Here is a 16,979-nt window from a genome sequence, read left to right as displayed (position 1 = left end):
GATGCAAGCTAGGTAGTTGTGTTACAAAAACAGACCTTGTCCATACATCAAAGTAATTCCAAGTTTTGGCAAACTGGAGTGAGGATGACATTTGACACATTTATAGTGATGATCTGCAAACACTTGTTTGACACTCGCACATTAGAAATGATGGTACACGATGGTTCAACAACGCAATCAGTTTTATACTTGTAGTATAGTGCAAGGTATATCTTTCCCTTTCACTTTATCAGGGCCTTTTTTATTATTTTGGTTCTAGTCTTTAGTGAATGTCAAACAAAATGCTAACAAACTTATGCATCTAAAGAAGAGTTAGGAAGAGCTCATATCATAATTGTAGATTGTCATTCTCACTTGCCACCATCACTCTATAACACTTGTGTGTTGCCATCTCGTCTTTCAACATCTTATAAACAATTATATATGAAATGATAACACCATTTGTGGCAATGGCAGCAATGCTCAAGAAAACTATTCGAGCCCATAGAAATGAATTCTTGAGGCATATTAAGCACCTTAGAATCAAATTCTCAATGTGTTCATTGCTTCCCACTAAACCAAGATGACTATTGCATTGATGTAAAGGCTAGCAAGAGAGCTTACACATTTTCTTCTTTTGAGTCATTTCTAAATTGAATATAACACTTTTAATACCTTGTTTGTTGTTCTTTTCTATAGTGGATATTCCACTCTAAAACAAGATATGTTACCTACAACTAATATCATTTCATTATTTTTTTCCTTTTAAAATAGATACTATAATATTGTAAAGCAATCCTAGACCTTACATTCCATTATACGATGACTAGATAACCCCATATTTTACACTAGGTGATATAATGTTTCCCAAGGGTATCTTATTCTTCACTATAAAGCGATAGTGGCTATGTGTCTATAACTTGTTCTTGAATCTATTATACACCTATGCACATTTCTAGATTTGTCATTGAGCAATTGCTATAGTGCTCAAGAAAAGTTTATAAACCCATGGAGTCATTTGTCTTGTCCAAAAAACAATAGTATATTGGATATTGAATATAATAGTGTTTTATACTTTCAAGTAATCCCACTATGTCAAGAGCAAGATGTTACAGAAACATGTGGCACTGCTTTTGAAGCATTAAAGGCATTCCCTCTCTAGTAAAAAGATCAAGAATTTCATATATAAGGAGTTTTAGTTTAACTTCACTAAAGCCCCTAACAAAAAGATGATTATTATATGAAAGTGAAGGTGGAAAGTTGGTAGAACTTGTAGATGGAGGTGGAAATCGATATGAAATGCTAGGGGCCCAAGTATGAGTAGTGATAACTTTTCTTTTAAGCTATTCCTATATAAGTTTTTCAACTTTGCAAAGAGCTCAATAAAAAAACTATAATGACTATAATGTTTTTAGTAGTTTATATGTTAAGTTTTAGTCTTGGGAATGAGGTCTATTTATTATGACACTAATAATACTCAGATTTTTTAAATTTCAATCTCATAAATATGGCTTCATAATCATATCTTACTTGTAAACAAAAATTCTAGATTTATGTGTATACAAATGCTCAATCATTTTGATGAAAACATACTCCATTTTTTTTACAGTTATACAAACTTTCTAGGGAAATAAACTATAGAGAAATATAGACCATATTATAGTGGGCACACTGGCACTTTGGCATTCTTTTGTTTGAAAATACTTTTTAGTTTTGGAAATGTAGATAGACTTGATTTTTTAATGTGATTACTTTTGAGTCTTTCAAAGATTTTGATTTCTGGAACTTTTCAAGTGTTGTCAAGCCAGACATGAGCGATGACATGATTGCCAAGGTGTTCTAGTTCTCAGAACGTGATTATTATTATTCACAAACAACTCCCAAAAATTCCTAGTGGGGATTCACTATGAAAATATATTTTACTCTTCTCATATGGGAGGATTAAGATATACTCAAGCAAGCAGAGTTTTTTATATGAAGTATTATATAAAATATAAATGTCATGAAAAGTTTTATGAAGTAGATTTGTTAGTACTTTCCACTATATTGTTCATTTCTTCATTTCTTTTGCTATGAACTGTTATTTTACAAGTAATAGAAACATTTTTATCAACAGTGATGGTGGTTTCCACATTCCCAAATGGGTAATAAAGACCACATGAGTGTAATATGGAAACTGTGGTAATGAAATAAAGCTAACATTCTTACATTTCTTTGCACTACAACTTTTACTCAAAATGTTTTTGTTTTCCTTGCTTCCCATCTTTTCAAGAACCCTAGAATGAAGGAATAGTATATAAATATATGACAGCTGTAAATTAATAAAAAATATGAAGTAGCCAAATCAAAATATGACAATTGTAATGGTAGTTATAGTAAAATAAGATGGCTTTATAAAAGATAGGTTCTTGTTAACTTTGTCTATTTTAAACGACTCAATCTGGTAGAAATTTTTGACCAAGGTACTTACATTTTTCAATATTTTAAAGTTTGTTAGAACTTTTATTTCTTCAATTTAAATTTACTTTATCAAACTTCTAATTGACTACATTGACTTGCATTAATTTATGTTGACTTGAGCTCAACTTAATTTTGGACCATCCCCCTATATTAGGGCTTGTGGCAATTCTCTATGGTTGCCTATACAGTTAAGATCTAGATTGCTTTGAATTCCAAGCATATGTTAGAGGTTGTTAATATCACTTATAGTAACTTTTGCTAGTAATTTTTAACTATTTTATTCACTTTTTTATTTTTATTTTAATATCTTTTTTATATCTTTGAAGGGACCTTCTATTGAGCATAAGCTTCACTTTACTATACTTTAGAGTAGTATCTAAAGTCTATAAAATATTGTTAGAAATTGAATAAAATGAGTTTTTTGATATTTTAAAAGAACAATTAATCATGGCACCATCTATACTTGCTCTAGAACTCATTCTTAATTCATTTTTTATTAATTCTAATGTTATCTTAATTTTCTTAGCATCAATATTGTATAGCAGTATTGTCTACCAAAGTTGAATATATTGTCATTAGTCTAGTTACTCCTGAAATTATGGCTATAGAGACTGACTTATGATTGATATCATTAACTACATTTCTATATTGTGATAATCAATCAACTATTGCTTTGGCAAACAATCTAACTCTTTACTTTATGTCTATACATATTACCATTAGTTTGATTTGAAGTGTGTAAAAAGAATATTACTTAGCTAATATCTTTATAAAGGCTCTTTCATTACCCTTGTTTTCAAAGCATTGTGCTACTAAGTAACTATGGAAAAAAACTTTAGAAACACCAAGATGAGTGAGCATGGATAAACCACTATTGTTTAAGGACTTAAGCTTCCTTATGCCCCAGTGTTAATTATCATCACAACCATCTGGAAGTTAATCCTCCTTGACACTAAGTTCTTCAGCAGTGTTGTCATTGCTTTCCATCACACTAAAGCATTTTTTTATATTTTAACTGTCACAATTGATATAAAAGTCTTCATCCCAACCACCTTAAAAGTCACAACTTTAGAATTATTTCTAATTCACTATTAATTAATCACATTTAATCTATGGGCCCATATATATAAAAGTGGGAAAATTCATAGTACTTGAGAACCTGTTGATCCTTAGTTTATATATACTAGAAGCAGAATATACAAACTTCTGAAGAGAGAAAGAAAAAGAGTAAAAATAAAAAGGCAAGAGATTATATGGTAGAACTTGTATAACTCTCGAATCCAAATGCAAAGCGCATCCATTCCTTTGATTAAAAGAACCATGTACGCCAAGGTCGATGTGATCTTCAAGAAAAACCGTCAAAATGGAGCTATGGCGGAAGAAACGTAGAAACACGACAATGTCTTTAGCTGGGAGCACTGAAATCGGCGCTGCCCCTTCCGGCAATCGTCACCGCTTGAGGATCTCACACGTTTTTTTGATGAGCGATCGACGAGCTCCAGACTGATCTGGAACACCTTCTCGGCATCCGTGATGGCAGGATTGGATGCGAGCACGGCCTTGGCAACCACGGTGACACCGGCGTTCTGGAAGGGTGATGGAGGAATTTATGGCCTCTGCGGTGGAGAGCAGATCAAAGTCTCGCAGGTGGAACAAAGAAGTTGGAGATGAGATCGAAGCTGCCAGCGCGAAAGTGGTGGAACCGGTTTCGCAGATCAAAGCCGCTAGCTCGAAAGTGGAACCGGTTTCGACCGATCAAAGTGGCGAGCTCGCAGTGATGCACTGGAGCCGCCAGCCTCGCAGATCAAGGCCGCCAGCGAGTGGAAGGCATGGTAGCAGCGAAACCAAAGCCACCGGATGACGTCCCGCACAAGAAGAGCTAGAAGCAAGAGTGGCGATTTTTCTCGTAGAGAATGTCAAGTGAGCTTCTTTCCTTCTAGATATTCTCTTGCATTGTTAATTGTCACTAGATAGGGCTTTCTAGAGGAGCATGGGCGATCTCCCCCAGACACATGTTTCGGATCTCGCCAAGCCGCCATGGCCACATCCCCCCATGAGCTCTAGATCTGGCGGCGAAATCTACGAGGAGCTGCGCGCTCGCGGGATACGGCCGGGGATTCCAGTCGTCTTGGCCGCATTGAAGTGGTGTGGCAGCGCGCGCGACCTCCAATCTGGTAAGCGAATTCATATGGATGTTGCTAGCAATGGGGACGACTCAAACGTTTTTGTGGCCAACAGTGTGGTGGCAATGTACGCGAAGTGTGGCTCCATGGAGGAAGCTCGTCGCGTGTTTGAGAGGATCCGGGAGCACGATCTAGTGTCGTGGAACACCATTATCCTGGGCTATGCGGAGAATGGAGGCTGCGAAGAGGCCTTGGAGCTTTTCTCTCGCATGGAGGACGTCGAGGGCCTTGCTCCGAATCGAGTGACTTTCCTGGCAGCGATCAAAGCCTGCTCTCGCTTTGCTGCGAAAGAAGAAGGGAGAAGAGTTGGAGGAAAGCTTGTCAAGCTCGCAGCGCTAGAGACTGGACGAGAGATTCACGCTCGAACTGTGAGGAGCGGATTAAACTCGGACATATTCGTGGCCAGCACTCTGGTGGATATGTACGCAAAGTGTGGAAGCTTGGTGGACGCCCGGGCCGTGTTTGACAGGATGGTGAAACGCGACGTGGTTACTTGGAACTCGATCATGCTGGGTTATGCCGAGGGTGGTGACGGGCAGTCGGCTTTGGACGTTTTCTCGAGCATGAGAAGTGAAGGAGATGGCTGTGCTCCCGACTCGGTAACTTTCATCGCTCTTCTCAAGGCCTGCTCGGACTTGGCAGAGAAGGAGAGAGGCGAGAAGATAAACGGGAAAGCTGTGAAGGTTCAGTGCCTGGAGAAGGTTTTAGCAATACACTCTCTGGCTGCTCGAGATGGGTGTGGAATCGGTTCTTCGGTGGCCAACACGCTGATCTCTACGTACGCTGGTTGTGGAAGTTTAGTCGATGCCAGCGGGGTCTTTCACAGGATGATCCAGCCAACTTTGGTGTCTTGGAATGCGATGATTCTAGCTTATGCGGAGAATGGTGAAGGCGGGCTGGGTTTGGAGTTATTCGTTGGGATGCAAAGTGAAGGCTTCAGGCCGAATCGAGTTACTTTCCTTGCGGCACTGAAAGCGTGCGCGGCTTTTACAGCGGAAAGGCTACAGGGATTCGGTGGAAAGATGGTGAAACTTACGTGCTTGGAGCAAGCCATGGCAATTCACTCGCAGGCAATGAAGTGCGGTTGCAAGTTGGATCACTTCCTCGCGAACAGTTTGATCTTCGTTTACTCGCAGTGTGGAAGCTTGATGGATTCTCAGCGAGTGTTTGACAAGATGCGGACGCGCGACGTAGCTTCGTGGAGTGCACTGATTCAAAGCTATACCGAGAACAAGGAGGGTGAAGTTGCTGTTGAGCTGTTTTGGAGAATGCAAGAAGAAGGGTGGACTCCAGATCGCGTGACTTATCTCGCAGCAGTAAAGGCCTGTTTAAGCGTGGTACCAAAGGTGGAAGGCAAACAGGTGGAAGGGAAAGCTATCAAGGCTTGCTGTTTTCAGAGAGTGAAAGAGATACACTCTCGAGCTGCAAAAACTGGACTGGACCAAGACATTTTCGTGGCGAGCAGCCTGGTGGACGCCTACGCAAAGTGTGGAAACATTGGGTGTGCTCGTCGAGCTTTTGACGGGATCAAGGGCCGCAACTTGGTACTGTGGAACACTTTGATTCTCGGCTATGCCGAGAACGGGGACGGAGAATCAGCTCTTGAGCTCTTCGACCGCATGCAAATAAGGGACAGGATTCTACCAGACGCTCGGAGTTACGTTGCGGTTCTCAAGGCCTGTGCTAGTGCTGCAACAAGAAGCGAGGCTCGCAAGCCGGAGTTCTTGCTTAAAGGCAGGGACATCCACTCCAGAGCCGTGAGCATGGGGCTTGAGATGGAGATGTTCGTCGCGAGCTCCCTGGTGGACATGTACGTCAAGTGTGGCAGCCTGGAAGAAGCTCGCGAGGTTTTCGACAGGACGAAGCACCGAGACACAGTTTCCTGGACGGCAATGATCATGGGCTATCAGGAGAACGGCGAGAGCGGCACTGCTCTGGAACTCTACTCGCGAATGCTGGCGGAAGGCTGCTGTTCTCCAGACTGCGTCACCTTCGTCGCTGTTCTCAAGGCCTGCGGAAGCCTCGCAGCTATGGCAACCGGCAGAGAAGTTCACGCGCTGATCCGTAGTGCTCGACTCGACATGGACCCGATTGTTGGAAACTCTCTGGTGGATTTCTACGGCAAATGCGGCAGCATGGTGGAAGCCGAGCGAGTGTTTGCCACTCTTGAAGGGAGGAGAGACTCGGTAACTTGGAACGCTCTAATAGCAGGATACAGCCATCAAGGAAACACCGCCAAGGTGTTTGAATCGTTCGAGAGGATGCAAGAGGAGCGGTGCAAGCCCGATGCCGTGACTTTCCTCTCGGTTCTCACAGCTTGCAGCCATGCCGGACTGGTCGATCGAGGCAGGGAGCTCTTTGAGACGATGAAGAAAACAGGCGATTTAGCTCTTGGGATCGAGCACTACTCTTGCATGGTGGATTTGCTGGGACGAGCAAACCGGATCGAGGAGGCTGTGGGTGTTTTGAGGAGCATGCCGGTGGAAACAAACGTGAGGATTTGGATGGCGGTGCTGGCGGCGTGTGCGAAGTGGAAGAATGTGGAGTTTGGAAGGGTAGCGTTTGAGGAGATTGTGAGGATGGAGGAGAAGAAAGCTGCGGCTTACGTTCTCATGGCGAATATCTATTCGGCTGCGGGGAGGTGGGAAGAGCATGCCCAGCTTGAGCAAATTATCTCCAGAGCCGAATCTTGAATTACATCCATTTGAGTAAAACTTCACAGACTGATTGTGATCACTTCTTGAAGTTTTATCAAACCAGTGAGCAAGCAAAACCAATGTCAAAAACAAGGAGTATCCAGTTAACCTTAACTCGTCCATGTTTTACAAGTTCAACTCTATCAAAACATCAAGATTGAACAAAGCTATATTATTTCTAATTAGAAATATGATAATTATACTTTTATTTTCTATTTATGAATGTACATAAAAAGGAAATAAAAATCTAACTCTGGCTTAATTTAAAGATTGGGAAAAAAGTAGAGCTTTCTAGGTATTTACTCATGGCTAACAGTTCTTCTTCGCTACAATCACAGTCTTTCCTCCGGGCCTCCCACCACCACCACATTAAAGCAACTTTGGCTTCTTTGGGCAGCACTGACAACATCTTCAATAGTGATTCAAACAACTTCCCTTTAGCAGCAAATGTTTGGCAGCAACAACAAGAACACATCAACAATCACTCTTCCCAGATCTCACCGAAGATCACAAGCCTATGGTTTTGGGCCTGGGAAGGACCTGGTTCTTCGACTTGGGCTCCTTGGTGAATCATCCTCACAACAATCCGCCGAGATTTGGGCAGTTGCCAGGGACGGCTTGTGCTTCAAGCCATGAGAGACGGCTTCGCTCCCATCAAGTATGTGCTCGGGGCCAAGATCACGGATATGGCAGAAGGGTAACAGTTCATCGTACACTGTACAGTGCCTAAGCCATATGCCAGCTACAGGATAAATATGTTGCTGGATCTTGAGTGCAATGTATGCGGGGAGGGGACGAGAACAAAAGCGCTGCTGCCGTGCAACCATCTCATGTGTGAGGAGTGCGCGGTGCAAATATCGACCATCCAGATGAAGTGCCCGATTTGCAGCCAGTGGATCAAGTCGTGTCCGGAAGACATGGGGGAGGCATACAAACCCGTGATGAAGGAAGAGGAGGAGGAGGAGGGGCGAGCCGCGCGGCGCGAAAGGCCGCCAGCCTCGTCCAGCTGCTCAGTGCATAGTGAGCGATCTTCTTCCTCCTATCTTAGTCATAGCTAGGCAAGGAAGAAAAGCCCGTGGGATTATATCTCGCGGAAACCTTGTAATTAAGATTATCCGCATTACTTTGTGGATGGTGAAACTATCTCAAACGAAGTTGGTAGGACCGATATATTGCATGGACCAGATAATTGTATGGAAAACGTGCACCGAATAGAACAAAAAGGATTTCTCTCCCAAGTATATGGCTACGTGTATGGTGCAAAATACGGATCACACGGAAATAAAAAAACGTGGCTGATAGCTCGGATAGTATAAAAGACCCTTCTCCAGCCTCTGTTTCCTCAACCCACAGAGGAGTAGAAAACAAAAGCAGCCATTCTCCAATCAAGTTGATCAGATCGATCAATTTCAACATGGCTGCAATCGTGTTGATGATTGCGTTTCTCGTGATGGCTGCAGCATGGAAGATGGTGTGTATCCGCAAGAGAGAAGAGAGGGCACGATTTCTAGCGTCGCTCCACCCCGTGAGAGACGCACACAAGATCCTGTGGTACATGTACTCGGTGGAATTCCCCTTCCTCTCGCAAAAGGCGCTCGAGTTTGGCACAATCCGCACGCTGGGCATCCCGGGGATCACAAATCTGCTCTTCAAGACCAAGTACGGCCTCAAGGATCCGCAGAAGCGCGCCGCCGAGACCAACATTCTGGTGAGCGAGATGATCCACCACCACGTCGACAGCGATCGCGGCTCGTACGCGGTGAGGAGATTGAATGGAATCCACAACAAATTCAAGATCCCAAACGACCAATTCGCCTACGTCCTCTGCCTCAACGTGGTCAGCCCCATTGATTTCTCCGAGAGATTTGGATTCCGCAAGTGGACCGACAGCGAGAAGGAGGCCGCGTATGTTGTGTGGCACGACGTGGGCGTGAGGATGGGCATCACAACCATCCCAGATAGCATTCCAGAGATGCGGGAGTACATTCGCGATTACGAGGCCAAGAACGCCATCTTCACGGACAAGAACAAGAGCATCGTCCAGGATCTCAAGCATCTGGTGCTGGATGCATTTCCTCACCCCGTGCAGCCGCTGGTCGAGACTGGGATCTGTGCACTCATCGATCCCACAATCAGGAGCGCTGTTGGATTGGAAAGGCCTCCAGCAATTGTGGAGTGGATCATCTTGGGTGCGTTCAAGCTGCTGGCCGGGAGCTTCGTGTCCGCGTTCTTGCCTCCCAGACGTGTGGAGGATGCAAAGGGCAGCATTGAGGTGGACTGGTGTCCCAATCCCGCTGCCAATCCGGAAGAGTACCGGCAGCTCAACGTGAATGTGTATCGCCCACCAGCATTCGAGAAGGGATACAAGCTGGCGGAGCTGGGAGCGCTGAAATCAGGCAAGCTTGGACCATACTACGATGGAGGCTTGCGCTGCCCCTTCCGGCAAATGCACGCATAGGAATAGGACGGGCATAGGACATTCGGTCGGAGAACAGAGCATCATTTAAAAATGCGTAGTTTACATGAATCTTTTTGTAATTTTAGCGGAAAGGTGGCTAACAAAACCAGATATTCGAAACAAAATTTAGTTTTATCCAAATGGGGAAAAAGAATATCATACACAAAGAGAAACACACTTTTTTCTTTCAAGTGGCCATGATGACCTCCCGGAGGCGGTCGACGAGCTCCGGATTGATCTGAAACGCCTTCTCAAGCACAGCATCGGTGATGGCGGGATTGGACGCAAACACGGCCTTGGCAACTGCGGTGACACCTGCGTTCTGGGAGTTGAATCCCGCGAGAGCCACGGCGGGGGTCTCGCCGACATTGAGCGGGAAGTGCACAAGGCCCCGAGGGAACACGAAGAGATCACCCGGATGCAAGGTCTGCGCGAAGAGCGTGTTGTTGGTGGTGCTCACGAATCCCGCGTAGAGAGTCCCCTGCTGAACGTAGAGGATCTCAGTGCCCCGGGGATGGACGTGCGGTGCATTGACACCGAATGGAGCGTAGTCGGCCCTTGCGAAGGAGACTCCGAGGGTGTTGAGCCCCGGGAAGGAGGTCACGTTTGCGGCGGTGACGGCGGAGCCAAGCTTGTTGTTGGTGTTCCCGGATTTCTGAAGGCCCGAGAACTTTGAAGTCGGCAGCGGCGGTGGCGGCAGCGGGCTTGCAGGTGAAGCCGTTGATGATGGGGGCAGTGGCGCTGGTGTCGCGCACGCAAAAGTCTTGGAGTGCGTCCGGGTCGGCAAGTGAGAATGCAGCAGAGATGGTGACGAGGATCGCGAGGAGAATTGCACGGGAACTAGACATGGAGATGATCTTGTTTTGAAAACTCTCTTCGCTTTGCTTTCTTGGTGATAGAAACCAGGAGATTTAGCAGATCGATGTTGTTCTTTCTTGAGAAGCTCCTTGTTGCTCCTGAGAGATGAAATGTTGCCCTGAAATGTTTGGTGGCTTGGGATGAGATGCTTGGTAGGATCTCAAAGCTATGATCGTTTATATAGTTGCAGAAAAACACTGACTTTGTCAAACTGATGTTTCCGAGGATGACGAAATCCAGTGTGTAGGGAGTTGCAAAACAAAAGGCAATGCGTATATCAAACTATTCCTATGCCTGGTGCCGGCCCACCTTTGTGCAGTTCATCTCCACCATGGTCGGTAGCACCATATTAAAGAAGCATTTTCTTGGATTTTAAAGAAATAAATAAGAAACACAACTTTGATCAAGAACTTTCCTCTGGAAGAGTAAGAGCTGTGGAGGAGGATCGTCAGGAATCAGTGAAGTGTGAAGGGCCCTCTTTTGCAGTGAAGCATGAAAAACCCAATATACTCACGAGCATTTACTCTGAACGTATTGTTCCTCTTCAGCTAGAAAAAAAAAAGAAAGAAACTATGCGATGAAAACCAAGCATCAATCGCTTCCTCTTTTGAGTCATGTTGAACATGTTGGGTCCTGATTTAGTGCTGACGTGGAGTTATATTTGCTGATGTGGCAAATAACAAATGCGAGAAGCTCTGGCCTCTTTCAGTGATTTCATTAGTGCCGCTCAACGCTGCGCCCGGATCAAACACAAAGCGACTATAAGCCTCAAAAAAGGAGAAAAAGTACTTTTTTTCACCTGAAGAGCATGGCACCGGCAGTGAGAACGAGGCGCAAGCGGAGAGGTTTGCTACAATGGAATGCCAGGGGAGTCATTGGACAAGCAAGATCAGAAAAAGAAGAAGCACGAACGAACGGCGAGTCCAGGAAGCCCAAGCAAGAAGTTTGGTCGCGCCTTCCTGATGACGGACAGAGTTCTCTGGGCGGTTGCAGGCGTTCCACCACTCAAAAGCCATCTAACTCGCAGACGTGGCTACTGTTCCTTGCTCCGTTCCTTGCACGCAGATAACCTCGGATAACAGAGCCTGTATGAATCGAAAGATATCAGTCCTTCCTGTTGCTTATCTTCTTGCATTTTAGAGAACCCAAACCCAAAACCAACAAAACCAAAAGCTCGAGAAGAATCAAGTGATGAAGAAGACTGAAAACTTAACAAAAGCTCGAAGCAAGATAAGAGGAAACAATCGCGAAGAGAGAAGAAAGAAAGAAAAAGAACTAAGATGGCGACAAAGGATGGAAGCTCGCAGCAAGAGATCAAGGCCGCGAGCTTCCAGCCGCGAGTGCAAGGCATGATAGCAGCGAGACCAATCCCTCCGGATGTGGAAGTGATCTACGTCCCGCACAAGATCAAGAGCAATGACTCGGGCTTAAAGAGGCTGCTGAAAATCGGCCGGAGCTTGGTCAGGAACTAGGACGCAGACAGTGTGGAGATTTTTATCGTAGAGAATGTGCCTTTTATACTGGTTTTGTCTACGGCCAATGCGGCAGCATGGTGGAAGCCCGGCGAGTGTTTGCCACTCTTGAGGGGAGGCGAGAGTCGGTAACTTGGAACGCACTGATAGCAGGGTACCGCCATCCACGAAACACCGCCAAGGTGTTTGAATTGTTCGGGAGGATGCAAGAGGAGTGGTGCAAGCTGGATGCTCCAACATTCCTCTTGGTTCTCACGGTTGCCGGACTGGTCGATCCAGGCAGGGAGCTCTTCGAGATGCTGAAGAAAACATGCGATTTAGCTCTTGGGATCGAGCACTGCACTTGCACTTGCCTGGTGGATTTGCTGGGAGGAGAAAACCAAATCGAGGAGGCTGTAGGTGTTTTGAGGAGCATGCCGGTGGAAGCAAACGTGAGGATTTGGATGGTGGTGCTGGCGCGTGTGCGAATTGGAAGAATATGGAGTTTGGAAGGGTGGTGTTTGAGCTTACGTTCTCATGGCCAATATCTATGCGGCAGCTGTAGGGAGGACCCAGCTTGAGCAAGAACCAAATCTCGATGAGTAAAACTTCACAGAATGATGGGGATTACTTGAAAGTTTGGTGACATAATGACTATGCTCCACATTTTGTGCCCTGGGTTAAATACGAGCAACTCGCTTAAAAGGCCGCCCAGCAGCGGGGAAAGAAGCAGTGGCAGTATGAAGTCCTTACTATCATGCTCGATCAAACCAGTGAGCCAGCCACTAGTCATTGTTGCCTGCATAACAAGTGTAGAGAGAAGTAGCTTGAGTTGTGTTAACTATTTCTTACAATTTTTTGCTATGGAAACAACAAAAAAATCAAGATTGAAAGTAGTAAAACCACGTAGGTAGGCAGCAACAACAAGGTAGTAAAACCACAACTTCCTTTAGCAGGCAGCAACAACAAGAACACATCAACAATCACTCTTCCCAGATCTCACCAAGATCACCCCAATATCACAAGCTTACGGTCTTTGGCCTGGGATTGAGCTGGTTCTTCGACTAGGGCTCCTTCGTGGATCTCATCCTCACGACAATCCTTGGAGATTCGGGCAGTTGGAGATTACGGCTTCGCTGCCATCAAGTACGTGCTCGGGGCCAAGATCACGGCTATGGCGGAAGGGTGGCAGCCCATCGTACGCTGTACGGTGCCTAAGCCGAATGCCAGCTACAGGATAAATATGATCCTGAGTGCAGTGTATGCGGGGAGGGGACGAGAACAAAAGCGCTGCTGCCGTGCAACCATCTCATGTGTGAGGAGTGCGCGGTGCAAATATCGACCATCCAGATGAAGTGCCCGATTTGCAGCCAGTGGATCAAGTCGTGTCCGGAAGACATGGGGGAGGCATACAAACCCGTGATGAAGGAAGAGGAGGAGGAGGAGGGGCGAAGGCAAGGAAGAAAAGCCCGTGGGATTATATCTCGTGGAAACCTTGTAATTAAGATTATCCGCATTACTTTGTGGATGGTGAAACTATCTTAAACGAAGTTGGTAGGACCGATATATTGCATGGACCAGATAATTGTATGGAAAACGTGCACCGAATAGAACAAAAAGGAATTCTCTCCCAAGTATATGGCTACGCGTATGGTGCAAAATACGGATCACACGGAAATAAAAAAACGTGGCTGATAGCTCGGATAGTATAAAAGACCCTTCTCCAGCCTCTGTTTCCTCAACCCACAGAGGAGTAGAAAACAAAAGCAGCCATTCTCCAATCAAGTTGATCAGATCGATCAATTTCAACATGGCTGCAATCGTGTTGATGATTGCGTTTCTCGTGATGGCTGCAGCATGGAAGATGGTGTGTATCCGCAAGAGAGAAGAGAGGGCACGATTTCTAGCGTCGCTCCACCCCGTGAGAGACGCACACAAGATCCTGTGGTACATGTACTCGGTGGAATTCCCCTTCCTCTCGCAAAAGGCGCTCGAGTTTGGCACAATCCGCACGCTGGGCATCCCGGGGATCACAAATCTGCTCTTCAAGACCAAGTACGGCCTCAAGGATCCGCAGAAGCGCGCCGCCGAGACCAACATTCTGGTGAGCGAGATGATTCACCACCACGTCGACAGCGATCGCGGCTCGTACGCGGTGAGGAGATTGAATGGAATCCACAACAAATTCAAGATCCCAAACGACCAATTCGCCTACGTCCTCTGCCTCAACGTGGTCAGCCCCATTGATTTCTCCGAGAGATTTGGATTCCGCAAGTGGACCGACAGCGAGAAGGAGGCCGCGTATGTTGTGTGGCACGACGTGGGCGTGAGGATGGGCATCACAACCATCCCAGATAGCATTCCAGAGATGCGGGAGTACATTCGCGATTACGAGGCCAAGAACGCCATCTTCACGGACAAGAACAAGAGCATCGTCCAGGATCTCAAGCATCTGGTGCTGGATGCATTTCCTCACCCCGTGCAGCCGCTGGTCGAGACTGGGATCTGTGCACTCATCGATCCCACAATCAGGAGCGCTGTTGGATTGGAAAGGCCTCCAGCAATTGTGGAGTGGATCATCTTGGGTGCGTTCAAGCTGCTGGCCGGGAGCTTCGTGTCCGCGTTCTTGCCTCCCAGACGTGTGGAGGATGCAAAGGGCAGCATTGAGGTGGACTGGTGTCCCAATCCCGCTGCCAATCCGGAAGAGTACCGGCAGCTCAACGTGAATGTGTATCGCCCACCAGCATTCGAGAAGGGATACAAGCTGGCGGAGCTGGGAGCGCTGAAATCAGGCAAGCTTGGACCATACTACGATGGAGGCTTGCGCTGCCCCTTCCGGCAAATGCACGCATAGGAATAGGACGGGCATAGGACATTCGGTCGGAGAACAGAGCATCATTTAAAAATGCGTAGTTTACATGAATCTTTTTGTAATTTTAGCGGAAAGGTGGCTAACAAAACCAGATATTCGAAACAAAATTTAGTTTTATCCAAATGGGGAAAAAGAATATCATACACAAAGAGAAACACACTTCTTTCTTTCAAGTGGCCATGATGACCTCCCGGAGGCGGTCGACGAGCTCCGGATTGATCTGAAACGCCTTCTCAAGCACAGCATCGGTGATGGCGGGATTGGACGCAAACACGGCCTTGGCAACTGCGGTGACACCTGCGTTCTGGGAGTTGAATCCCGCGAGAGCCACGGCGGGGGTCTCGCCGACATTGAGCGGGAAGTGCACAAGGCCCCGAGGGAACACGAAGAGATCACCCGGATGCAAGGTCTGCGCGAAGAGCGTGTTGTTGGTGGTGCTCACGAATCCCGCGTAGAGAGTCCCCTGCTGAACGTAGAGGATCTCAGTGCCCCGGGGATGGACGTGCGGTGCATTGACACCGAATGGAGCGTAGTCGGCCCTTGCGAAGGAGACTCCGAGGGTGTTGAGCCCCGGGAAGGAGGTCACGTTTGCGGCGGTGACGGCGGAGCCAAGCTTGTTGTTGGTGTTCCCGGATTTCTGAAGGCCCGAGAACTTTGAAGTCGGCAGCGGCGGTGGCGGCAGCGGGCTTGCAGGTGAAGCCGTTGATGATGGGGGCAGTGGCGCTGGTGTCGCGCACGCAAAAGTCTTGGAGTGCGTCCGGGTCGGCAAGTGAGAATGCAGCAGAGATGGTGACGAGGATCGCGAGGAGAATTGCACGGGAACTAGACATGGAGATGATCTTGTTTTGAAAACTCTCTTCGCTTTGCTTTCTTGGTGATAGAAACCAGGAGATTTAGCAGATCGATGTTGTTCTTTCTTGAGAAGCTCCTTGTTGCTCCTGAGAGATGAAATGTTGCCCTGAAATGTTTGGTGGCTTGGGATGAGATGCTTGGTAGGATCTCAAAGCTATGATCGTTTATATAGTTGCAGAAAAACACTGACTTTGTCAAACTGATGTTTCCGAGGATGACGAAATCCAGTGTGTAGGGAGTTGCAAAACAAAAGGCAATGCGTATATCAAACTATTCCTATGCCTGGTGCCGGCCCACCTTTGTGCAGTTCATCTCCACCATGGTCGGTAGCACCATATTAAAGAAGCATTTTCTTGGATTTTAAAGAAATAAATAAGAAACACAACTTTGATCAAGAACTTTCCTCTGGAAGAGTAAGAGCTGTGGAGGAGGATCGTCAGGAATCAGTGAAGTGTGAAGGGCCCTCTTTTGCAGTGAAGCATGAAAAGCCCAATATACTCACGAGCATTTACTCTGAACGTATTGTTCCTCTTCAGCTAGAAAAAAAAAAGAAAGAAACTATGCGATGAAAACCAAGCATCAATCGCTTCCTCTTTTGAGTCATGTTGAACATGTTGGGTCCTGATTTAGTGCTGACGTGGAGTTATATTTGCTGATGTGGCAAATAACAAATGCGAGAAGCTCTGGCCTCTTTCAGTGATTTCATTAGTGCCGCTCAACGCTGCGCCCGGATCAAACACAAAGCGACTATAAGCCTCAAAAAAGGAGAAAAAGTACTTTTTTTCACCTGAAGAGCATGGCACCGGCAGTGAGAACGAGGCGCAAGCGGAGAGGTTTGCTACAATGGAATGCCAGGGGAGTCATTGGACAAGCAAGATCAGAAAAAGAAGAAGCACGAACGAACGGCGAGTCCAGGAAGCCCAAGCAAGAAGTTTGGTCGCGCCTTCCTGATGACGGACAGAGTTCTCTGGGCGGTTGCAGGCGTTCCACCACTCAAAAGCCATCTAACTCGCAGACGTGGCTACTGTTCCTTGCTCCGTTCCTTGCACGCAGATAACCTCGGATAACAGAGCCTGTATGAATCGAAAGATATCAGTCCTTCCTGTTGCTTATCTTCTTGCATTTTAGAGAACCCAAACCCAAAACCAACAAAACCAAAAGCTCGAGAAG

General features: G+C 46.3%; 3 protein-coding genes and 2 pseudogenes across 4 annotated transcripts in view; 3 read left to right on the top strand and 2 right to left on the bottom strand.

Annotated features, from left to right (window-relative positions):
• Positions 1–9,937, top strand: part of LOC112344930 — a 10,645-nt gene extending 708 nt beyond the window's left edge. Inside the window, exon 2 of the mRNA XM_024670574.1 lies at positions 9,277–9,937. Coding sequence (XP_024526342.1) covers positions 9,277–9,776 — 500 coding nt within the window. The 3' untranslated portion in view covers positions 9,777–9,937. The remainder of the gene's footprint in view (positions 1–9,276) is intronic.
• LOC112344929 (pentatricopeptide repeat-containing protein At2g13600-like) lies at positions 4,074–7,484 on the top strand. Of its 2 annotated transcripts, XM_024670573.1 has the most exons (3): positions 4,074–4,359; positions 4,414–4,613; positions 4,678–7,484. In XM_024670573.1, the coding sequence occupies exon 3, from the start codon at positions 4,688–4,690 to the stop codon at positions 7,313–7,315; it is 2,628 nt and encodes an 875-aa protein (XP_024526341.1). In that variant the 5' UTR covers positions 4,074–4,359; positions 4,414–4,613; positions 4,678–4,687; the 3' UTR covers positions 7,316–7,484. The 2 variants fall into 2 exon arrangements, with proteins under 2 accessions (XP_024526341.1, XP_024526340.1); XM_024670572.1 differs by having other exon boundaries at positions 4,074–4,613.
• A 10-nt stretch (positions 9,938–9,947) lies between the features above and the next one.
• LOC112344890 lies at positions 9,948–10,624 on the bottom strand (annotated as a pseudogene).
• Positions 10,625–13,895: 3,271 nt separating this feature from the next.
• LOC112344889 lies at positions 13,896–14,939 on the top strand. Its single transcript, XM_024670426.1, has one exon. The coding sequence runs from the start codon at positions 13,896–13,898 to the stop codon at positions 14,937–14,939; it is 1,044 nt and encodes a 347-aa protein (XP_024526194.1).
• A 171-nt stretch (positions 14,940–15,110) lies between these two features.
• LOC112344888 lies at positions 15,111–15,787 on the bottom strand (annotated as a pseudogene).
• Positions 15,788–16,979: the final 1,192 nt, after the last annotated feature.

The sequence above is a fragment of the Selaginella moellendorffii genome, unplaced genomic scaffold (assembly GCF_000143415.4).
Source record: "Selaginella moellendorffii unplaced genomic scaffold, v1.0 SELMOscaffold_6, whole genome shotgun sequence".
NCBI lineage: Eukaryota > Viridiplantae > Streptophyta > Lycopodiopsida > Selaginellales > Selaginellaceae > Selaginella > Selaginella moellendorffii.
The sequence above is the reverse complement of the archived record's forward strand: the minus strand, read 5'-3'. Positions and strand labels throughout refer to the sequence as shown.

Excerpts from the sequence above, each read along its gene's own strand:
- LOC112344889 (XM_024670426.1), top strand. The coding sequence starts at position 13,896 with ATGGCTGCAATCGTGTTGATGATTGCGTTTCTCGTGATGGCTGCAGCA.
- LOC112344929 (XM_024670573.1), top strand. The coding sequence starts at position 4,688 with ATGTACGCGAAGTGTGGCTCCATGGAGGAAGCTCGTCGCGTGTTTGAG.